Source organism: Haplochromis burtoni, unplaced genomic scaffold (genome assembly GCF_018398535.1).
Source record: "Haplochromis burtoni strain Fernald_Lab_line unplaced genomic scaffold, NCSU_Asbu1 Contig_169, whole genome shotgun sequence".
NCBI classification, from domain to species: domain Eukaryota; kingdom Metazoa; phylum Chordata; class Actinopteri; order Cichliformes; family Cichlidae; genus Haplochromis; species Haplochromis burtoni.
The window spans coordinates 1082263-1102033 of record NW_024582530.1 but is presented as its reverse complement, the minus strand read 5'-3'; the positions used below and the strand labels follow the sequence as shown (position 1 = coordinate 1102033).

At 40.3% G+C, this 19771-nt stretch overlaps 1 protein-coding gene across 2 annotated transcripts; it reads right to left on the bottom strand.

Moving 5' to 3' along the window:
• Positions 1–548: 548 nt before the first annotated feature.
• wu:fa25f02 (uncharacterized protein C11orf24) lies at positions 549–13520 on the bottom strand. 2 transcript variants are annotated; one of them, XR_006054952.1, is made up of 4 exons: positions 13390–13520; positions 9904–10221; positions 1581–6774; positions 549–1409 (listed from the first exon to the last, which is right to left on the bottom strand). XR_006054952.1 is itself a non-coding variant. In XM_005933515.2 (3 exons), exons 2-3 carry the CDS (start codon positions 10052–10054, stop codon positions 5858–5860), a joined length of 1068 nt encoding a protein of 355 aa, XP_005933577.1. In that variant the 5' UTR covers positions 10055–10221; positions 13390–13520; the 3' UTR covers positions 549–5857. The 2 variants fall into 2 exon arrangements, 1 of the variants encoding a protein (XP_005933577.1); XM_005933515.2 differs by having other exon boundaries at positions 549–6774.
• Between the last annotated feature and the right edge of the window lie 6251 nt (positions 13521–19771).

Here is a 19771-nt window from a genome sequence, read left to right as displayed (position 1 = left end):
GGTCAATGAATGCATTCACAGGGTTCACTGTGAGGTCTTTATGCACTAGAATCAATGCAATCCTCAGGTGAAAACATTACAGCACTCGGTGATAAATGGTTGATTTGTAGTGAAAGAACAATAAAGTAAAAAAAATCAGAGTAAGAGTGGAGAAAAATGTTATTACACAACAAAAGCACATCCCTTTCCTGTCAAACCCTGTGCAAGAATCAAGTGTTTAGCACGCATGTAAATTAGCATGCATCCTTGCCATCTCATTAACAAGAGTGGGTTAGAACAACAACACACCAATACAAATAGTTCACCTTTCATGAATACACGGCATAACAGCCAAGTCAGTCGTGTTGTGCAGAATCCCCAAGGCTGGGCTGGTGCAGCTTGATGTGCTGAAGTGCTGAGAAATCCCACCACACGAACTGAACTGCTAGTTAAACCTGGCACTGTTGCTTTGATTAATGAATGTTCCTTTCATGTAAAATGATGGTAAAACTCTGCAACTGTACTTCATCGATGAATAAAACATTCAATTCAAACACCAACACGATCAATTCGGTTCTTTTTTCATTTATTTTCTGCAAAGTAAAAATCTCTGTTCAAAGTGCATTAGAACATCAGGTTGGCACAGGGCAGGTTTCATGACATCCTGCACATCAGTCACCACAAACACAAGTTTACCTTTAACACAGTCCACACTGGTTCCAGGATCTATGGAAAAACTATGAAATTACGGACATCAGTAAACCATCTTCACTTGGGGGGTAAAATCCACTTGCTTAATGGACACGACGACACAATCCAAGACAATTTGACACAGTATGAACTACATTCTGACTGCCATAAAAGACATTTATGTCCTCATTGCAGACACTCTTACTAACAGCTATAGATTATGTTGTTTCAAACAGACCTCAGAAAAATGGAAATACACCTCAAATAAACACTACAAAATGTTTTCATGAAGTTGCAATTTGGGTGATACTGATAACAAAAAGATATTTTAGGGGTTGTTTTGTCCATGAGAGGAAAAAGAAACAACGCAAAGTATGCCAAACACATACAGAAGCCTAGAGAGGTCATGGTTAGAACTAACAAGTTGTCATTTTTGCCATTTAATTAAAAAATAAACAAACTTTGGATAATGTGATTTTCCTAATTTCTCACAGAAAAAAAAAAAGGAAGAAACAACAACCCAAACAGAAATCTGTTTAATAAAACAGAAAAAAAAATGAGGAAAGATTAAATTTTGAGAAAATCTGAGGCTATTTTTTAAACCATGCAGAAACAGTCGTTTATACAAACTCTCCTTTCATGGGGGAATAACCATCTCTCTCAGCAAACTCTACAGTTGAGCTAAGTGATGTTCCTGCCTCCTATGCAGGGGTATTGCCATTTATGTATTTTTCCAGTATCTTTAAGCAAGGAACAAGATTTTAGGTACTGGAAGCTTTCTGAATTAACTAGACAATCGAAGAGGAGAACAAAAGACGACCGTCATCGTCTGAAACGTCTCAAAAGCATCAGCTATCATTTGATGAGGAGAAATCACAGAGCAGGCAGTTAAGAACTGCTTTGAGATTTACACATCAAACTTTTACAGTTGTTTTTTTTTTTATTGTACCTTCGGTTTTTATGATGAACAAAAACATATATATGGGAATAAATTCAAAACCAAATGAGACCAATGTGACAAAGACAATATCATTAAAAAAATAAAAAAGTTTGTTTGAGAAAAACAAAGATAACAGCCTGCCATACTGATCCCCTCGAGGTCTTGTGACCCAATCGGTGCATTGCCACAAGACAAGAGAGTTGTCTCCTCTCAAAGAAGAATGCGAGCAGCGGCAGGAAGGGTTAAATGCATTTACAGCAGAACAACATCTCAAACGGTACATTTTCATTTGAAATCTGTGTAGGTTTCAGATGAACCCAGAAAGGTCACCTTGCTGTTGTGGAACAGTTCAAGTTCCCTCTCGTTCAGTCACTAACTGATCATGGCTTTATGTTTCCCTTGGCTTTATCACACAAAGATGCGCTTCAGTGATTATTTGGTGAAGTTCCATCAGCTGTGTACTCTACTGGAAGAATACACCAAATACAATGTGCTCAAGAAAAGGCAAAGTAATTCAGTTTATGGTAATGGATACTGACTTCAAGGACCGCCTTTGTTTGTAGCGCACGGCTAAATCACTGAGAATCATTCGGCAAAGGACCGGAGGATGAAATCAGTCTGAAACCAAGACACTGAGTAGATTATATGGCAAAATGGAAATGCACCTGATCTCCAGAGTTTCTGTAATAGAAAGAGACCAGCCTCATGTGACAGAGCTTTTACTTATCGTTGTAGAAGGAATGTTTTTCATGAGCTACACCACCTCATTCTTTATCAAACATCTGCTGCTTTCTCTCTTTATGGGAAATAGTGTAAAACGTTTGCTCTTTGCTGAATGCAATGTGCACATTTGAAGGAATGTTGAAATGTAATGAAAATGACTGAATAAATGGCTTAACATTCAAGTTGCTTCTTACAAAGGCATGGGAAAGAGCACAGTGAGGCAAGCCAGACGAAGACTGGAGAAAACATACCAGTTACATGAACAGGCAAAGACACAATGCATTAATAAGACAATATATACTCAATATCTTTTAAAAGAATACATTCACTGTGAGAATCTAAAAAATATAGTAATAAACAATTAAGTATGGCCTTGTTCCTGTGATTCACTGGAAGACATGTGCAAAGGAACACTGCTGAAATGTCGTCTGTAGCAATGAAAGCTAATGAAATGTCAATACCTTTAAAGGAACCCTCTAACATTTGGAAAATCTGAGTATTTAACACAGTGAGGTTTGTTTAACATAAATCTGCCATTAATGGCTTGCAGTCCAATAGTTGAAAAGAAAAAAAAAATCCTTTATTTTTTCTGGTTGTTATTCACTGACCTCTATGGAAAACATCATGATCCCAGGGAAAGTGTGAAGGAGAATTCATAAAGATTTCTTTAAAAAGAGAATGTTGTTTGTGGAACTGCCATGAAAATAATAATGAAATAATAATAAAACCTGAAATTATCCAAAAAAAAAAGTTTGAATAGCCTACAGATGATCAAAAATATGAAATGCCGTGCTGGAGAGGACCTAGTTTAACTTTACGATTTATAATCTGTCACTTACATAAAACGAACAATCAGACTAAGGGTTGGCGTTACAGCAACTGTGCTTCTGTTTGATCTGAAATGTTAGAAATGTTTGTTTAACCTCCAAAATGATTCTAATAGCATAACTGCTCGTGAATTCAAGTTCAGTTCACACCACACCAATGTCATTTCTTTATAACGTGACAGCACAACCACATGCAGGGTTTAGCTGCTATAAAACGGCAGCAACACCTGCAATTTGTTCATGATGAATGTGCTGCTGATAGTCAGCAGTGACGGATACGACACCGTCACAGCCTGCAATCCTGCACAATCCTCAACTTTTCAAACCAACCTGGCTAGTTTCCAAAAATCTCAGATTTAATCCTCCTCAGAGGGCGGAGTAGTTCTAATGCTAGCCGTAAACACGGCAGGAGCTGTGCGTTTTAAGATGAAGCGGTGCTAGTGCGTCTGTCTGACCTTCAAGTGGAAGAGCTGCCAGCCAAACAGGCTCTGTGAGCGCGGCCTGTGCCGCATGTACTTTTCACACAACGGAACAAGTGAACTGACATTAACAGAGTGACAGTGGGTGGAAAATCCTCAGCTTGATGACTTAAATGTCTCTGTGGTCTCTCTCTGGCCCGTTAGCTAAAGCAGACACCACAGTGTGCACTCTGGCCCTGATCCACCAACATCAGGCTTCAACACACGCGGCCACATCTGATGGAAACTTAACCAGAGCAATGGAAACACATCTTGCAGTGTAATTAGCTGGCAGCAGCACCTGTGCAGCATTTTTGTCTTTCTGAGAAAACATCAACGCTTCTATAGAGTTAAGTTTTCCACATATTCATTTACCTTGAATACAGTTTGAGAGGCTGGTTCAAGTTCACCCGTCTGTGCTGATCAGATCCTGGTTTATACATAAGTCGATTTTTAGCTTTGCCATCTCTTATGAAAACTAAAATGATGCTTTACTGACCATTTCCATCACTAGACTATAAACAAGCCAGAAGTGTATCCAGACTAATTAATTGACTTCACATGAGGTCAAACTCAAAGTACTCACAGCTGGGATCTAATACCCTCTCTCTCTCTCCCTCTCTCTAATCTGCTGGTTTTATTCAGCAAATTATTCACTTATCAATTCTTTGTCCTGTACAAGGTTGTTGACTGGAAGCTTTTGCAGCTTCCCGTGGTCACGTGACTGTTCGCAGCTGATTTCAGATGGCACTGCCTGGTGTGTCGCTGTCTGATGAAAAGCAGGTGTGCTTGAAATGTCCCTAGATGTAATAAATGAGGAATCTGGAGTTCTGCAGTGTGCGAACAGCTACTTCTTTCTCTTTTATAGAAATGATGGCCAAGATTACAACAGACTAATACTACAACAGACCCAGGTGTCTCACACCTGTAACTGAGGACAGAGCTGCAGTAATTCACCATGTTGATAATGATTACTTTAGAAAAGCTTCAACGGTGAGTCTGAGTCTAGCTTTGTGGTTGGAAATTACAACAAGTGTGCATCATTCAGTGCCAGCTGTAGTTAAAAACGTGGAAAATGTGATATCTTAAAGACGGGAAGGGCCAAGAAATATAACGACACCACAGAAATATGGCAAATTTTAGCTACGACGTCACATTAGATTTCTGTCAAATGTTGCAAGGCAAGAGTGATTTTATACACTTAGATCTATGCGTGATTCATTTTTACCCCATTTTTCTGTAGAGTATTAATAACAAAACAAATAATCTACTTTGCAGTAAACAGTGCAACACTGTGTACAGGGGCTGGAATGGGAAGGTTCCAAAATGTGACTGAGATCTGATGAACATTTCTTCACTATCAAGGTTATATGTCCAATTATAAAGAGCAAATATAATAATAACTGTAATTATTATTGTTGTTATCAAATCAGCAACACCAAATTCCAAAAATGTAAACAAACACCGTCTAAAACAGTCATTTCTGAATTGAAAGAACTTCAAAAGTTGTCAAGCAGAAACTGTTTTGTGCACTGCTGCATGAAGCACTGAATAACTGAATTATCACTGTGGCCAATTAAACCACATTAAAAAGAATTTGCAATGTGACATGTTTTAAATGCCTTAAGCACAGAGCTATTCTTTGTCAGTTACACACCCTATTTGGCACTGAGATGTATGTCCATTGACTTTTTCAAAAATAAAATAAGCATCAAGGTAATGACAAGGAAATGAATCATTGGGCATAACATTCTGATTTGGTCCTTATATAGATGTCACTTGGGAAAAAAATGTTTACAAATTTAAAAAAAAAATACAATAAATTATTTGCTAGTTTGATTTTTATACAACTCTACTTTTAGATAATCTCGACATTTCTTACCAGCAGTAAATTAACTGATGACGAGGTCATCTGCTGAGCTTTGGAAACATCCCAACTGAGCCAGCCAACATCTAATCGATTCCAATCCTGTCAGGGGCCACTAGCAGAACCAAATGTAAGCTATAAGGTTTGAATTTTGACACCCCCCCCACAAAAAAACAGGAGCTGCTAGAAAACAGATCAGTGTGCATCACCGTTTTATCGTCAGTGTACCTTTTCCATTTCTTGCTGAACTAACTGGACCATCCTGTAAATTCACAGCACCATCTTACCATTCAGTTAGTCTGTCATTTAGTTTTTCCTGCTCCGAGTCAAAGAAAGAAAAAGCTTCATGAAATATAATTATCCTCTTCCTGTCTCATACCCCAGAGTCTGAGTACATGCCATTTATCAGATAGTCGACCTGCGTGTAGTCCTTCCTCTTGTAGCTGTCGTAGGCCAGTTTGACAAACACTGACACTGTGACCAAGAAGAAAAGCAGGCCAAAGAGCAGGACAGCCAGTAAAGACGCCGTATCGACGAGCTGCTTGGTCAGAACAGCCCCCGCCTCTTCTACCACAGGGACCCTCGTAGCTGAGGCAAAAGATTTATTGTGATTGGCCAATGCATCAGTACTGGCAACAGTTATAGCAGATGGTGATTTGGTTAAAGATGATGTCTGAATCGGTGCCACCTCAATACTGGGGTGTGGCAGGGCAGCCGATGGAGACGTGTCTGAACCATGGACGGAAGTAACAGCAACACTCGTGTAAGCTATCGTCACCGAGTGTGGGGCTACTGTTGTTCTTGTTGTTGTTGCAGTTGCTGGTGCTGAGGTTGTAGATTTCACAGGTGTAGTGACCACATTCTTAACAGACTCTGAAGTGGTTGCTGTTATACTGCTAGTGATGGTGGTGGATCCAGTATGCAGGCGCTGAGCAGGCAAGCTAGTGGGGGTAAATGCCTCTGGTGATTTGAGATGCTCCTGTGACGATGGCTGCTCAAAGGATGCTGAAGATGTGGAAGAAAGGGCTCCTTCTGTAATTTGCTCATTTTTGTTCACCGATGTTACAGACTCATTCAGTCTGTGGCTGACAGTGGTGTGGTTGGTGGATGATGAGTTCAGGGAGGACTGAGTGCTTGCATTTGGTTGCAGACTGTTATTATCCTTGCCTGTACTAGAGTGGGTCTGTGTGATGACATCTGAAGTGTTATTCGGGTTTAAGGCAGAGACTGAAGTGTTCGGTGGAGTGGTCACACCATCCAAAGAGGTCTTTGTTGTTGCATCAGTAGTACCTGGGAACAACAAATTCTAGTTAGCACAAACTAGTGAAACAAACATTCGCTACAAGCCAAACATACATTTATATTTCACTCGTATATTTGCAGAGCATCAGTTTGTACCTTTCAAAGAATTGTAACCCTGTAAATAGCCAAAGAGCTGTGCTATCTTCAAGATCGAGATACCCTTACAACCAAAACAAGTTTGGGAACTCTGAAATTACACTGATAACTGATTTAAAAAATGTTTATGATCACCATCTAAGTCAAAATTGTAGACAAAACCAATCAGACAAAATGTCTGTGAAGGTTCTCAGTCATCCAGGTCATCAAAGTCAAAGGAGCTTGGAGAGAAAAGCGTCTGGACTTCTTTAAGTTGCTTGAAGACGTTTCACCTCTCATCCGAGAAGCTTCTTCAGTTCTAAGGTCAAATGGTGGAGAGTCCCAGATTTAAACACAGTGGGAGTTTCCCCCCCACAGAGGGTGAGGATCATCAGGGGGTCCATTGTCCCTCTCGGTGGGTTACTCCCACACAGCTTAAATCTGGGACTCTCCACCATTATTTGACCCTAGAACTGAAGAAGCTTCTCGGATGAGACGTGAAACGTCTTCAAGCAACTTAAAGAAGTCCAGACGCTTTTCTTTGCAAGCTCCTTTGAATCAGACAAAATTAAAAAACATCAATTTTCATGCCTTTAGTGAAGCCAGAAGTAAGGTGGCTCAATAGTGAAGCAGATTAAACATTAGCTTGGCAAATGAAAGGAATACAGCAGGAAGGCATCCGGCATGGAACTCATCCAAAGCAAACACGTACAGCTGATCGCTTTGACAAGGAAGCAGCTTAAAGCACCTTTCACTGACGGCCCAAAGTAGTTAAACCTGTGTGCTATTATATCTACATTAGCTCCTTGGAGTCAGGCATCCTACTAAAAGGAGATTAGAGTAGAAGTGTAGCACATTCACTGCCTGAGTCGCTTCATTACTTGGCAAAAGCCAAAGAGTACAGCTAGGTTATGAAGGCATACCAGGAGGCGATGCTTTCAGACGGGGATGTCCAACACAACAGTAAACAAATGACTCAACAACGCAACGCTGGCACTTGAACTGTTACACTAACGGTTCATGGAAATGACTTATTTGGTGTATCTGGCTAAGAAGCTCAACCCACGCCCATCCTGTATGGAAAATACTGAAGAGTTACAAAGTTCAACTATTTCTGTTATTGGTAAAACTAAATGCTCAAAGCAGTTGTGCTTTACATAAAATTTCCAGGCAAAATACCCTCTAGGTTACTTTTGTGCCTTCATGTCATTATTCTATGCCACTACTGAACCATGTCATACTGTAAGCTGCAATCACTGATAAAATGGTCTTCAGCATTTCCCCAATAATAAATATCTTAATAGTAAATTTTGTTGAAATAATAATATTTCTTTTTGAGGCTATTGATACCCCAGCTATCCTCAGCAGTAATAATCATCCACACAAAATACAGGTTGCTTTAAAACACAAGTTGGCATTTTCTCACAGTCGGACTTTAAAATAACGTGCTGCCAGCCATCTGAACTTGGCCAAGAAGATGACTTTGAATGAGAGATCGGCCAAATTAAAATCAAGCAGTCTTTGTTTTTTGTGGACTTGATCACACCTCTTATGGTTTCTTTAACATTCCCAAGAAAGATTATGAATGATGAATCGTGCCTAGAGCTACATGAAGTGCATATTTTTGTTCAATTTAATTCAAATTCAGTTCAATTTTATTTACATAATGCCAAATCACAACAACAGTTGTAAGGTAGAGACACTACAATAAGGCAAAGTATAAAAACTCCAACAATCATGAAAATCCCTACGCACGAGTGCTTTGGCAACAGTAGGAAGGAAAAACTCCCTTTTAACAGGAAGAAACCTCATCAGAACCAGGTTCAGGGAGGGGTGGGGTGAGAGAAGGAAGACAGGACAAGAAGAAGAAACACTCATTGCATCATGGGAACCCCCCAGCAGCCTAGACCTAATGCAGCATAACCTGATCCAGCCCTAACTATATGCTTTATCAAAAAGCAAAGTTTTAATCTTAAAAGCAGAGATAGTGTCTGTCTCCAAAATCCAAAAGCTTGTTCCACAGAAGAGGGGCCTGAAAACTGAAGGCTCTGCCTCCCATTCTACTTTTAAATACTCTAGGAACAACAAGTAGGCCTGCAGTGCGAGAGCGAAGTGCTCTAATAGGGTGATATGGTACTACAAGGTCATTAAGATAAGATGGGGCCTGATTATTCAAGTATGTGAGGAGCAAGATTTTGAATTCAATTCTGGATTTAACAGGGAGACCCTGTCTTTCTACATAGGGTCTCGTCCCTGTCAGGACTCTTGCTGCAGGATTCTGGATCAACTGAAAGCTTTTCAGGGAGTTTTTAAGACATCCTGATAATAATGAATTACAGTAGTCCAGCCTGGAAGTAATAAATGCATGAACTAGTTTTTCAGAGTCACTCTGAGAAAAGGGTAGTTGGAGCCCATATTTCTATGACTCTATCCAAAGTAAACAAACTCAGTTTTATCTGAATTTATAAGCAGGAAATGAGAGATTATTATGGCTTTAAGACATTCCTGCGGTTTAACTGGTGTGTGTTATCTGCCTTTGTGGAGAGATAAAGTTGGAGTCTATTAGATATGATTCAAACCACTGCAGAGCAGTACCTGTAATACTTACCGCATGCTGTAATCGCTGTAATAAAATATTACAGTCAACAGTATCAAACGCTCCACTGAGGTCCAGCAGGACAAGCACAGATGTGAGTCCAGCACACATACAATGCTTATTTTGTACACTTTATCAACCTGGCACCAACGACAAATGACATATAGATACATTCGTGCCAATATTGTGACCATGAGTGTCACAACATTGAAGGATACTTGTGGCTGCCAGTGTTAGTAGATTCACCAATGGTATCAAAATGAAAATCCTACCTTGCCTAATCTTCAAGTTATTGTGTTAACAATGTTCGGTGTCCACACCGGGTCTCACCTTTTTCTTTTTTTAGTTCTGTCACAAGCTGTTCACACACTGCCCATGAAAACAGATTTTAAAAAAGCTTCACATGCTTACACAGAGAACCTCTAAGACTCCTGCCACATACTTACATCCAGAGGAGCAATTAACTGTGGGTGTTGAGAAGAAGTAGGCCCCATTTGGTCCTGTGGTGGCGGAGTCAGTAAGGAGCAGAAGCACACAGGGGGGGAGGAGAAGACACAGTGATACGCTCAGCTGGAGTTTTGAGGAATACAGGGACATGGTGGGCTGGGAGGGAACGAGACAGACACACGCTCACATAGACAGAGGCACATCCATATGCACACACACACACACTGGGTACAATGAAGTTCACACAGTCAACTTGTACAAACAATGAAATGAAGGAGGGGAAACCAGGAGGAGGTGAAGTCAGTTTCTGGTTGGACCTACAAAGACAAACACAAGCAAGAATCAGAAGCAGCCTGACAGACGGGGTCGATAAACTGTGTTCTTATAGATTTTCTGCGTCAGGACATCTTATTCTTCTAGTAAACAGAGACAGTCCTTAAACAGAAACATGTAAAACCACAATTACAGCTGTATTTAACATTTAGGATGACAGCATTTATTCATATTGGTTGGATCACTTCATCTTAACCTTTTGATGGAGTCTTATATTTTCTTACCATGTTTCACTCAAACAAGTAACACACATAACACTTACTGGGCCATTCAGCCAGATATTAAAATATAGTTACTATAATTCCACTGGTTAAAAATATACAAATACTCTCTCATTTAATAAGACACTTCAGGCCCTATCGAGACCAGCAGAGTCAAAGTTGAAGGATGTTACTAATGATTTGGTTCAAATTAAACAGTATTGTGGAAACTACAACTTTTTTACAATGTTCTACATTATCCAGGCTAAATCTTGGGATTTGTAGTTCAGTAAGGCGGATTTCCTGAAGCACGCCATTCAAGCCTCTTCACCTGCACAACAGTAAAGAGCAGTTAGTCCACCCAAATGTGAGGAATGACTACCATCTAGTGTCAAAACAATGCACATCTCAAGTAGTGCTCCTGGAAGAAGTAGTACGAGTTATAATCACCGTTATCAGTTATGAGTTTAATTAGACTGCAGGCTCAAGTTACAGAAGCACAGAGCTAATTATAGTGAAGTGTTAATGACAACATTTAGCTCAACAACAATTACTGCATGTATTTCACTTTCAAATGAAGAAGCCCAAACAAAATTACACATGAAGTGTCAGAATCTCTGAAATGGTTTTCTATACTGAAACACAGTGACACAGTGGCGCCTTTACATTCAAGTGTAGTGAGCAGCTTCGTTGGCTGTGCAAAGGGTCAGTCAGGAAAGATCCATCCAGCTAGTGTCTTCTTCCAAAGCCTTAGTACCATAACTACCACTACTGGCCAACCTAACAATCTCTAACGCTGCATTGTGGTTCACTGGAGTCCCACGGCTTCAGAAATGGCTCTATAACCTTTTCCAGACAGAGATCTCAATTACTTTGTGTCTCATTTGTTCCTGCACGTCCTTGGATCGCAGCATGTCGTCTGGCTTTTGAGGATTTTTTGGTCTACTCCACTTTGTCAGGCAGGTCCTATTTAAGTGATTGTGGCAGTAGTCAGGCCTAATCAGGTTTTCTTTCTCCAGTGTTTTAATTTGTTTGATGATCTGAAACATTTAAGTGTGACTGACATACAAAAAGATAGGAAACCAGGACACTGTCAACTGTCTCATCACAATCACAGATGAATCCAACCACAGTGTTGTCATTGGCATACTTGATGATGCTGGTTGGGTGGATTGGTGTACAATCATGGTGTACAGTAGGAGGCTGAGAGCACAATCCCAGACACACAATCTGTACGCTTACATTGCCGAAGAGGGTGCTGGCGCTTCAAGTCATATCTTCAAGTCGTATAAGAGAATTTTACTTTAACCACAGGCTACAGTATTTATTTTGATTGTCAAAGCTAATGGTAATAATCAGTGTAAATTACTGTAGGAGTCATAAATGCAATCAGGCAAAAATTAATGAATTTGTTTTGAAATTTTCTCCATATGTTGTAGCTAATATTCACGTATAAAGAAGGTAAGGACATGATTTATTTTATTTTTTTTGACAACTAAACTTCGAGTCATTTTACTTTAAAGGGAACACTTCAGTGTTTTGCAAACCTAAAGAGTTGTAGCTGATTGCACTGAAATGTACCACTTACAAGACTTTGTCCATAAATTCTACTACAATATCTACTCCCACTCAGCACCTAGACTACCTTAAGAAATTAAGTTAGAGATAAATCAAAAGATTGCGATAAGCCTGTAGTCACAGAAATCACAGTCCACGAAAACAGATGGGAGTGAGTGAGTGAGTGAGTGAGTGAGAGCCAGAAACAGCCAGCAAGTTTTGTGTGAAACCGACCTCAAAGACACTAAAAGTAAAGAATAAAATATATCAACATTACTTCTAATACACGAGTAGACAGCACAGTGCTGTTTAATGAGGTCTAATGTGATATATTTCCTGGCTGTATTCTGCAAAGGCTGAGTGGGATGAGTGGAGTCTGATGTCCACATGTAAGGCATCAGCTCTCCTCCACTCATGTGGAGCACCTTGTGCTTCTTTGGGAAAAATAACTAAAAACAAACTCCACTGCATTTCAAAAGCAGAAGCCATTACTGAATAACACACGCGGCATGATATTTGTGACAAATGCCAACAATATATCCACTGATCTGTGAGCACCAGTTTGGTTCATCAGGTTTCTGGTGCAGTTTTCCACGTGTGTAAAGTAACAGGGAGCTCCACAGGGAGTGTGCACTGTTATTTGGGGACCCTCCACATTAGGCCAGCCTTTACCGGATTTGTAGCACTGCCCCACAGTACACCAGGACCCAGATCTGTGTGATAGGTACTTGACTGTAAACAGGATGCGTTTTAGACAGCTGGGGCACAGGACCAGCCCTCAGTGTAAACAGGAATACTCGTTGAAGACGCCAACGTGGAAAGAGGAAGTGCCGCGCGCTCTGCCACGCTGCCGACCTGCCAATCAAAGAAGTTTGGGCTAAAACGGGAACTCCCGAGCACACAGCCGGCAGCTGCTTTAGCACCAAATAACCCAAAACATTACATCCGAGAAATGTCCCATTAACTTTAGCCGAATAAACAGAAAAAATCCAAAGCAACAAGAGTCAGTCACGTGTTATTGTGACTTCAAGTCAGAGCAGAGAAACGCAGCTGTAGCTCACACAAGCTAACACTGGGCCAAGTGAAAGCTGCTCCGAAGGAAGACACGGAGCTTAGTTCAGATGGGAAAACCCAAAGTTTAACTGGCTCGGTTACACAAACCAACAAGGTAACGAGCAAAACCACACCATCAATAATACAGTGAATAATGCTGTAATCGCTATGTCACCGGGCAATAAACACGCCGGGAAACGAGTTAACGGAGCATGATGAAGAGACATCTCCCCTCAGCGGCGAGTGCATCCACACTACCGAGCAGCTAACACTAACAAGCCACGGTCACGGAGAGTTACTGCTCACAGGCTAGCTACAGTCCGTGTGATCGGGGGTCCTTACCAGGCTTATGCGGGGGCTCGTTTGCTGTAAACCACACACAGGTACCCAGGAACCAAACATCTACACCTTCTGTACGAGACGCTGACCTTCTTCCTCAGCTGCGGTTCTAGCTGTGTTGACTGATAATCTATGTGCTCCCGCCCTCTGCTGGCCACACCACGTTAAAACAAGAACGCCTCCTATTGTTACAGTTTACCAACATTTATCATGACTAATACCAATACTTTCAATTCATTGCTAATAATGTTATTGCTATTAATATCTAAACATATAGAACGTTACTAAAGTTAAGTCTGTGAAGGTTCTCAGTCATCCAGGTCATCGTAGTCAAAGGAGCTTGCAAAGAAAAGCGTCTGGACTTCTTTAAGTTACTTGAAGACGTTTCACCTCTCATCCGAGAAGCTTCTTCAGTTCTAAGGTCAAATGGTGGAGAGTCCCAGATATAAACCTAGTGGGAGTATCCCCCCACAGAGGGAGCCAAGGTGTGAAACTGGGTGTGGGTCCCAATCAGCCAGAGTTTCGGGTGAGTTCATTGTGAAACCTGGCCCCACCTTATCATGCGAATACTAAAGTTAAGAAATACCGTTTTGACCAAACATATCAAGGCAGATATGAGCAGGTTTGCCTTAGAAATGCATAATAATAATAATAATAATAATAATAATAATAATAATAATAATAATAATAATAATAATAATTTACATCAAAATAATTTATTGAAAGGAACAAGTGAATTTCTAGATTTATATGTGTGGGCAGAAGGCCACGGATTCAATTTAAAATATTACAACTTCCTAAAGAAACAGCTGAATCACTGCCATGTCTATCCATTTATTAGCTATCCAACTAAGATCCCTAGCATGCTGCTGCAATTCCCAGTTATTTTACAAAATGGAAGAACATGGTAAATTTCACATTTCATTACAATCTCTTCTGGGAAGCAAAATGTTATATAGACAGCATGCTAAGACCCTAAACCAATGGTCCAAGGTACCACTCAGAATTTGTGTTAGTGAGTGTAAATCACCACTACTGGAAAAACATCCTAGAATATAAAAATCGATCACATCTGACCCAGATTTCACAGCAGACACAATCAATGGGTGCTTTAAATATTGGAACAAAATCGTTATTACCTTCTCCTGTTTGGTCCTGTCAGATGGAGATGGAGCTGTATAGCTTTCATAAAATCCAGGAAACTAATGGCTTAGGTAAAATTAACTTTTTTTAAAGTACTTTCAGGTTAGAGACTATTTTAATGACAAGATAAAACATTTAGAAATACAAAGGACTCCAATATAATTGACATATTTACTGACATGGATAAAACCAAAAGAAATAAGAAAGTTGTGTGAAGACTGTATTCAACTATCTAAACAATAAAAAAACAAAAATAACCTTTCAAAATCTAACTGGGAGAAAGGTTCCATACCAGAGGGTGATTGGCAGAATGTGTATCTAATGCAGCTGACTTCTACCAGCTCAGGCTCCTGGAGAGAATTTTGCTGGAAAAATGACAAATGGTTTGTGTCGGCAGAAGTGTGGAGAACAGCTGGCAGACCACCATATATTTAGGAGTTGGCCAGTCATTTTGCCTTATTTGGAGGAGGTAACAAAGACAACATAGAATGTACTTGGAAGCAAGATGAACCTTTCTTTTTGAATGGATTGTCTTATCTAATAGTACTAATAGTGGGGCGATCGTGGCATAAGAGTTGGCAGTTCGTCTTGTAATCGGAAGGTTGCTGGTTCGAGCCCCGGCTCCAACAGCCTCAGTCGTTGTGTTCTTGGGCAAGACACTTCACCCGTTGCCTACTGGTGGTGGTCAGAGGGCCCGGTGGCGCCAGTGTCCGGCAGCCTCGCCTCTGTCAGTGCGCCCCAGGGTGGCTGTGGCTACAATGTAGCTTGCCATCACCAGTGGTGAATGGGTGGATGACTGCATGTGTAAAGTGCTTTGGGGTCCTTAGGGACTAGTAAAGCGCTATACAAATACAGGCCATTTACCATTTATCAATAGTAATTAAGCAACTGATATTTATGCATTTTTTCCCTTTAAATGTACAGACTGATCAGTGAATTGATAGCATATGTATGACCAACTGGTAATGTGTTTAAGTTTGTTCCATTTGTGAAAAATACAGCTAAATAAACAGTTAAAAAGATACTGAACGTCAAGCTGATCCCCAGTGCATTCATCGGCGTGTGAGTGTTAGACAGAAAACACCTAGGTGCAGAAAAAAAGTGCTTGCATGAAATGGTGAATGAGGCATGTTGTATAAAGTGCTTTCAGTGCTTGTGGAGGGTAGAACAATGCTATACAAGAAGCAGTGCATTTACTATTTATTTCTAGACCCCATGCTTCTGTGCAGCCCTGCCAAATGCCAAGGAAAGCATTTAGCTACAGTTTTTAAACCCACCACTGACAGACACTCTCTGCATTTGTTTGCAGACTGCATTTAGGAATGACAGTGGCTGCTGAGCTTGTTTGTTTTTCTTTGGATTGCTCTGCATTTCTTTTTTTCCTTTTTCCTTTTGGTATTTTGTGTCCATTTCTCATACAAAGAACTTTAGATGTAGACGGGTCTTCCAGCAGAATCTGCATGAATACTGAAGATACAGCGGGGAAAATAAGTATTTGACACATCAGCATTTTCATCAGTAAGGGGATTTCTAAGTGGACTATTGACACAACATTTCCACCAGATGTTGCCATCAAGCCAAATATTGAATTCATACAAACAAATCAGAACATTGAAGTATACAAGTTGGATCATATTAAATAAAGTGCAATGACACAGGGAATAAGTATTGAACACACTTTATTTAATACTTTGTAGAAAAGCCTTTGTTGGTGATTACAGCTTCTAGACGCCTCTTGTATGGATAGACCAGTCGTCTGCATTGCTCAGGAGTGATTCTGGCCCATTCTTCCACACAAACGGTCTTTAAATCTTGAAGGTTCCTTGGGCCTCTTTTATGAACTTTAATCTTCAGTTCTCTCCATAGATTTTCTATGGGATTTAGGTCAGGTGATTGACTGGGCCATTCAAGCAACTTGATTTTCTTTCTTTGAAACCACTTCATTGTTTCCTTGGCCTTGTGTTTGGGATCATTGTCTTGCTGAAATGTCCACCCTCTTTTCATTTTTAGCTTCCTGGTAGATGGCAGCAGATTTTTATCCAGAATGTCCCGGTACATCTCTCCATTCATCCTGCCTTCAATAATATGAAGTCTGCCAGTACCCCTTGCTGAAAAGCAGCCCCAAACCATGATGCTACCACCCCCAAACTTAACTGTTGGTATGGTGTTCTTGGGGTGGTGAGCAGTGCCATTCCTTCTCCAAACATGGTGTGTAGAATGGCTGCCAAAAAGTTCAATTTTGCTTTCATCTGACCATACTATAGTCTTCCAATAATCCACAGGCTTCTCCAAATGCTGTTGCGCAAATTTTAACCGAGCCTTGACATGCTTTTTGTTCAGCAATGGAGTCTTGCGTGGTGAGCGTGCATGGATGCCATGGCGGTTCAGTGCATTGCTTATAGTTTTCTTTGAAACAACAGTACCTGCTGATGCAAGGTCTTCCTGAAGTTCTGTCCGAGTGGTTCTTGGCTCTTGGAGAACTCTCCTGATTATTCTTTGGACTCCTCGGACAGGGATCTTGCGTGGAGCACCTGATCGTGGCAGGTTTATGGTGAACTGATGCTCTTTCCATTTCCGGATAATGGCCCCCACAGTGCTCACAGGAACATTCAGCATTCTGGAAATGCACCTATAACCATTCCCATCACAATGCTTTTCAACGATAAGATTACGAAGATCTTGAGAGAGTTCTTTGCTTTTACCCATCATGAAGTCTTTCCTGTGTGCCTTCTGGGTAATGAGGAGCCTTTATAGGCCATCAATTAGGACTAAAGCAGCTGATATCAATTAGTACTGATAGGGGACAGGATTTCTCTATCAATACTGACAGATTTCAGGTGATCTCCTGGCTTTCTATGTCATTTTGCCCCTTGTTATCTTCATGTATTCAATACTTATTCCCTGTGTCATTTCACTTTATTTATTATGGTTTAACTTGTATACTTCAATGTTCTGATTTGTTTGTATGAATTCAATATTTGGCTTGATGGCAACATCTGGTGGAAATGTTGTGTCAATAGTCCACTTAGAAATCCCCTTACTGATGAAAATGCTGATGTGTCAAATACTTATTTTCCCCGCTGTATTATCTAGACGGAGGAATAATCACACGTGGGGCATCGGCTTTTTGACGGAACATTCACACCAATGTGTCTTTATTTATTGAACTCTCGCGTAGCATAACAGGAAGCATCCTTTCAAAATAAAACCCCAACAGATGCCAATGAGGACATACCTATTAACTAGCTCAACACCCCACTTGCACTCACATTGTCAGCTTTACATGCATTTCAAAAGAAACAGTTTTTCTTTACTATTTGTTTACACTCCAAACATATATTTTGCAAACTTCAATAACTTCCCCTTTGTTGCTGGCTTTGTCATAACATTGGCCACAATCAGACCTGTGGAACAATATTCCAATATCAAACTTCCAGCATTAACTGTTGATCTCACAAAATGATACTTGATATCGATACGCTTACACCTCTGTCTGTTAACAGGATTCTTTGCCAATGCAATAGTCCCTTGATTGTCCTCAAAAATCTTTGGTGGTCCCTTTTGATGCTCATACATGCTTTGCAACAGTTGTGTCAAGTACAAACATTCTTGTGTTGTTGCTGCCAAAGCTATGTACTCTGCTTCACAAGTTGATAAGGCAACAGTTGGCTGCTTCTTTGTTCGCCATGACACCAAAGTACCTTCTTCATTCAGGCTTATGCAGTAACCTGTAGTACTCCTCCTGTCAGTCACATCTGCAGCCCAGTCTGAGTCACTGTGACCTTGTACTCTCAAATCTTTTGTCACTTTTCCTGTAGCACAATGTCTTGTCTTTTGATTGTTTCAAATACCTCAGAACATGTTTCACAGCAGTCCAATGTTCTAAAGTTGGTTCTTTGAAGTGCTGTGACAGCTTACTTACAACAAAACTCAAATCTGGTCGTGTGCAAGAGGTCAAGTAAATAAGGCTACCTACTGCCTCTCTGTACATCCTGACATTGTTCATTGTCTCAGCATCATCATTGTAGTTCAACTTTTGCTCACAAGGAGTTGATCTTCTGAAGAAGAGCAATTTGGATTGTAATGATTTTAATAATTACAGACCTGTATCCAACTTACCATTTTTAAGTAAAATTTTAGAAAAACTTGTTTTTATTCAGATTAATGATTTTCTGAATGATAGACAGATCCTGGAGATATTCCAGTCTGGATTTAGGGTAAACCACAGCACAGAGACGGCTCTCCTAAAGGTTTTAAATGATCTTAGATGTAACTGGGACTCCCAAAAGCTCTCAGTCCTGGTGCTACTGGATCTAAGCGCAGCCTTTGATACAGTAGACCACGCTATTCTTTTAAACAGACTGAAACACATGGTGGGCCTCTCTGGTGCTGTACACAACTGCTTCACTTCCTATCTCTCTGACAGAACTTTTATGGTGAGTATGGACACATGCTCCTCTAAGATCCATAAAATAACTTGTGGTGTGCCCCAAGGGTCGGTTCTAGGCCCTGTACTTTTTAATTTGTATATGCTCCCTCTTGGCGGTGTCATCAGGAGGCATGGAGTGAACTTCCACAGTTACGCTGATGATACTCAGCTGTACATCTCCGTGTCTCCCGATGACACCAGACCAATGGATGCCCTTTTTAACTGTATTCTAGATATAAAAGCTTGGATGGCAGCTTAACCAGAACAAAACTGAAGTTTTAATCGTCGTTCCTGAGGCTCAGAGAGAGATGCTCTTGTCTAAATTACAGGCATTTTCACTATGCCCTATACAAGTGAAAAACCTGGGTGTTATTTTTGACTCTGAGTGTGTGTATGTATCCATGACCGCTTATGTTAATGAGAGTGTGGGGAGTGAATTGGAGGGCGGGATGGGGTGGGGTGGGCTGCTTTTAACCATGTAAAGCACTTTGTGCTACATTTCTGTATGAAAAGTGCTTTATAAATAAAGATTGATTGATTGATCTTGGTTTACAGTCTTGCATTTGAAATCCTTCCAGTATGTTTTCTACATATCTCTCTTGTGACATTTTTACACAATCTTTGGTTTGCTCAAAATCAATACCAAGAAAATGTTTGAGTTTCCCCATACAGATTACCAAATTTCCCCTTGTGGGACAATTAAAGGATTATTCTATTCTATTCTATATCTTTCATTGCAGTTAGCATTCCCTTCACAGTTTTCAAAACACTTTCAACACTGGCTGCAATAATAATATCATCAACCCATATGAT

What these genes read in the sequence shown, in the direction of transcription:
- wu:fa25f02 (XM_005933515.2), bottom strand. Translation starts at nt 10,054, where the DNA reads ATGTCCCTGTATTCCTCAAAACTCCAGCTGAGCGTATCACTGTGTCTT. An exon ending in AGTTAATTGCTCCTCTGGAT is followed by an intron (nt 6,775 to 9,903) that starts GTAAGTATGTGG and finishes TGTTGTTCCCAG; the next exon opens with GTACTACTGATGCAACAACA.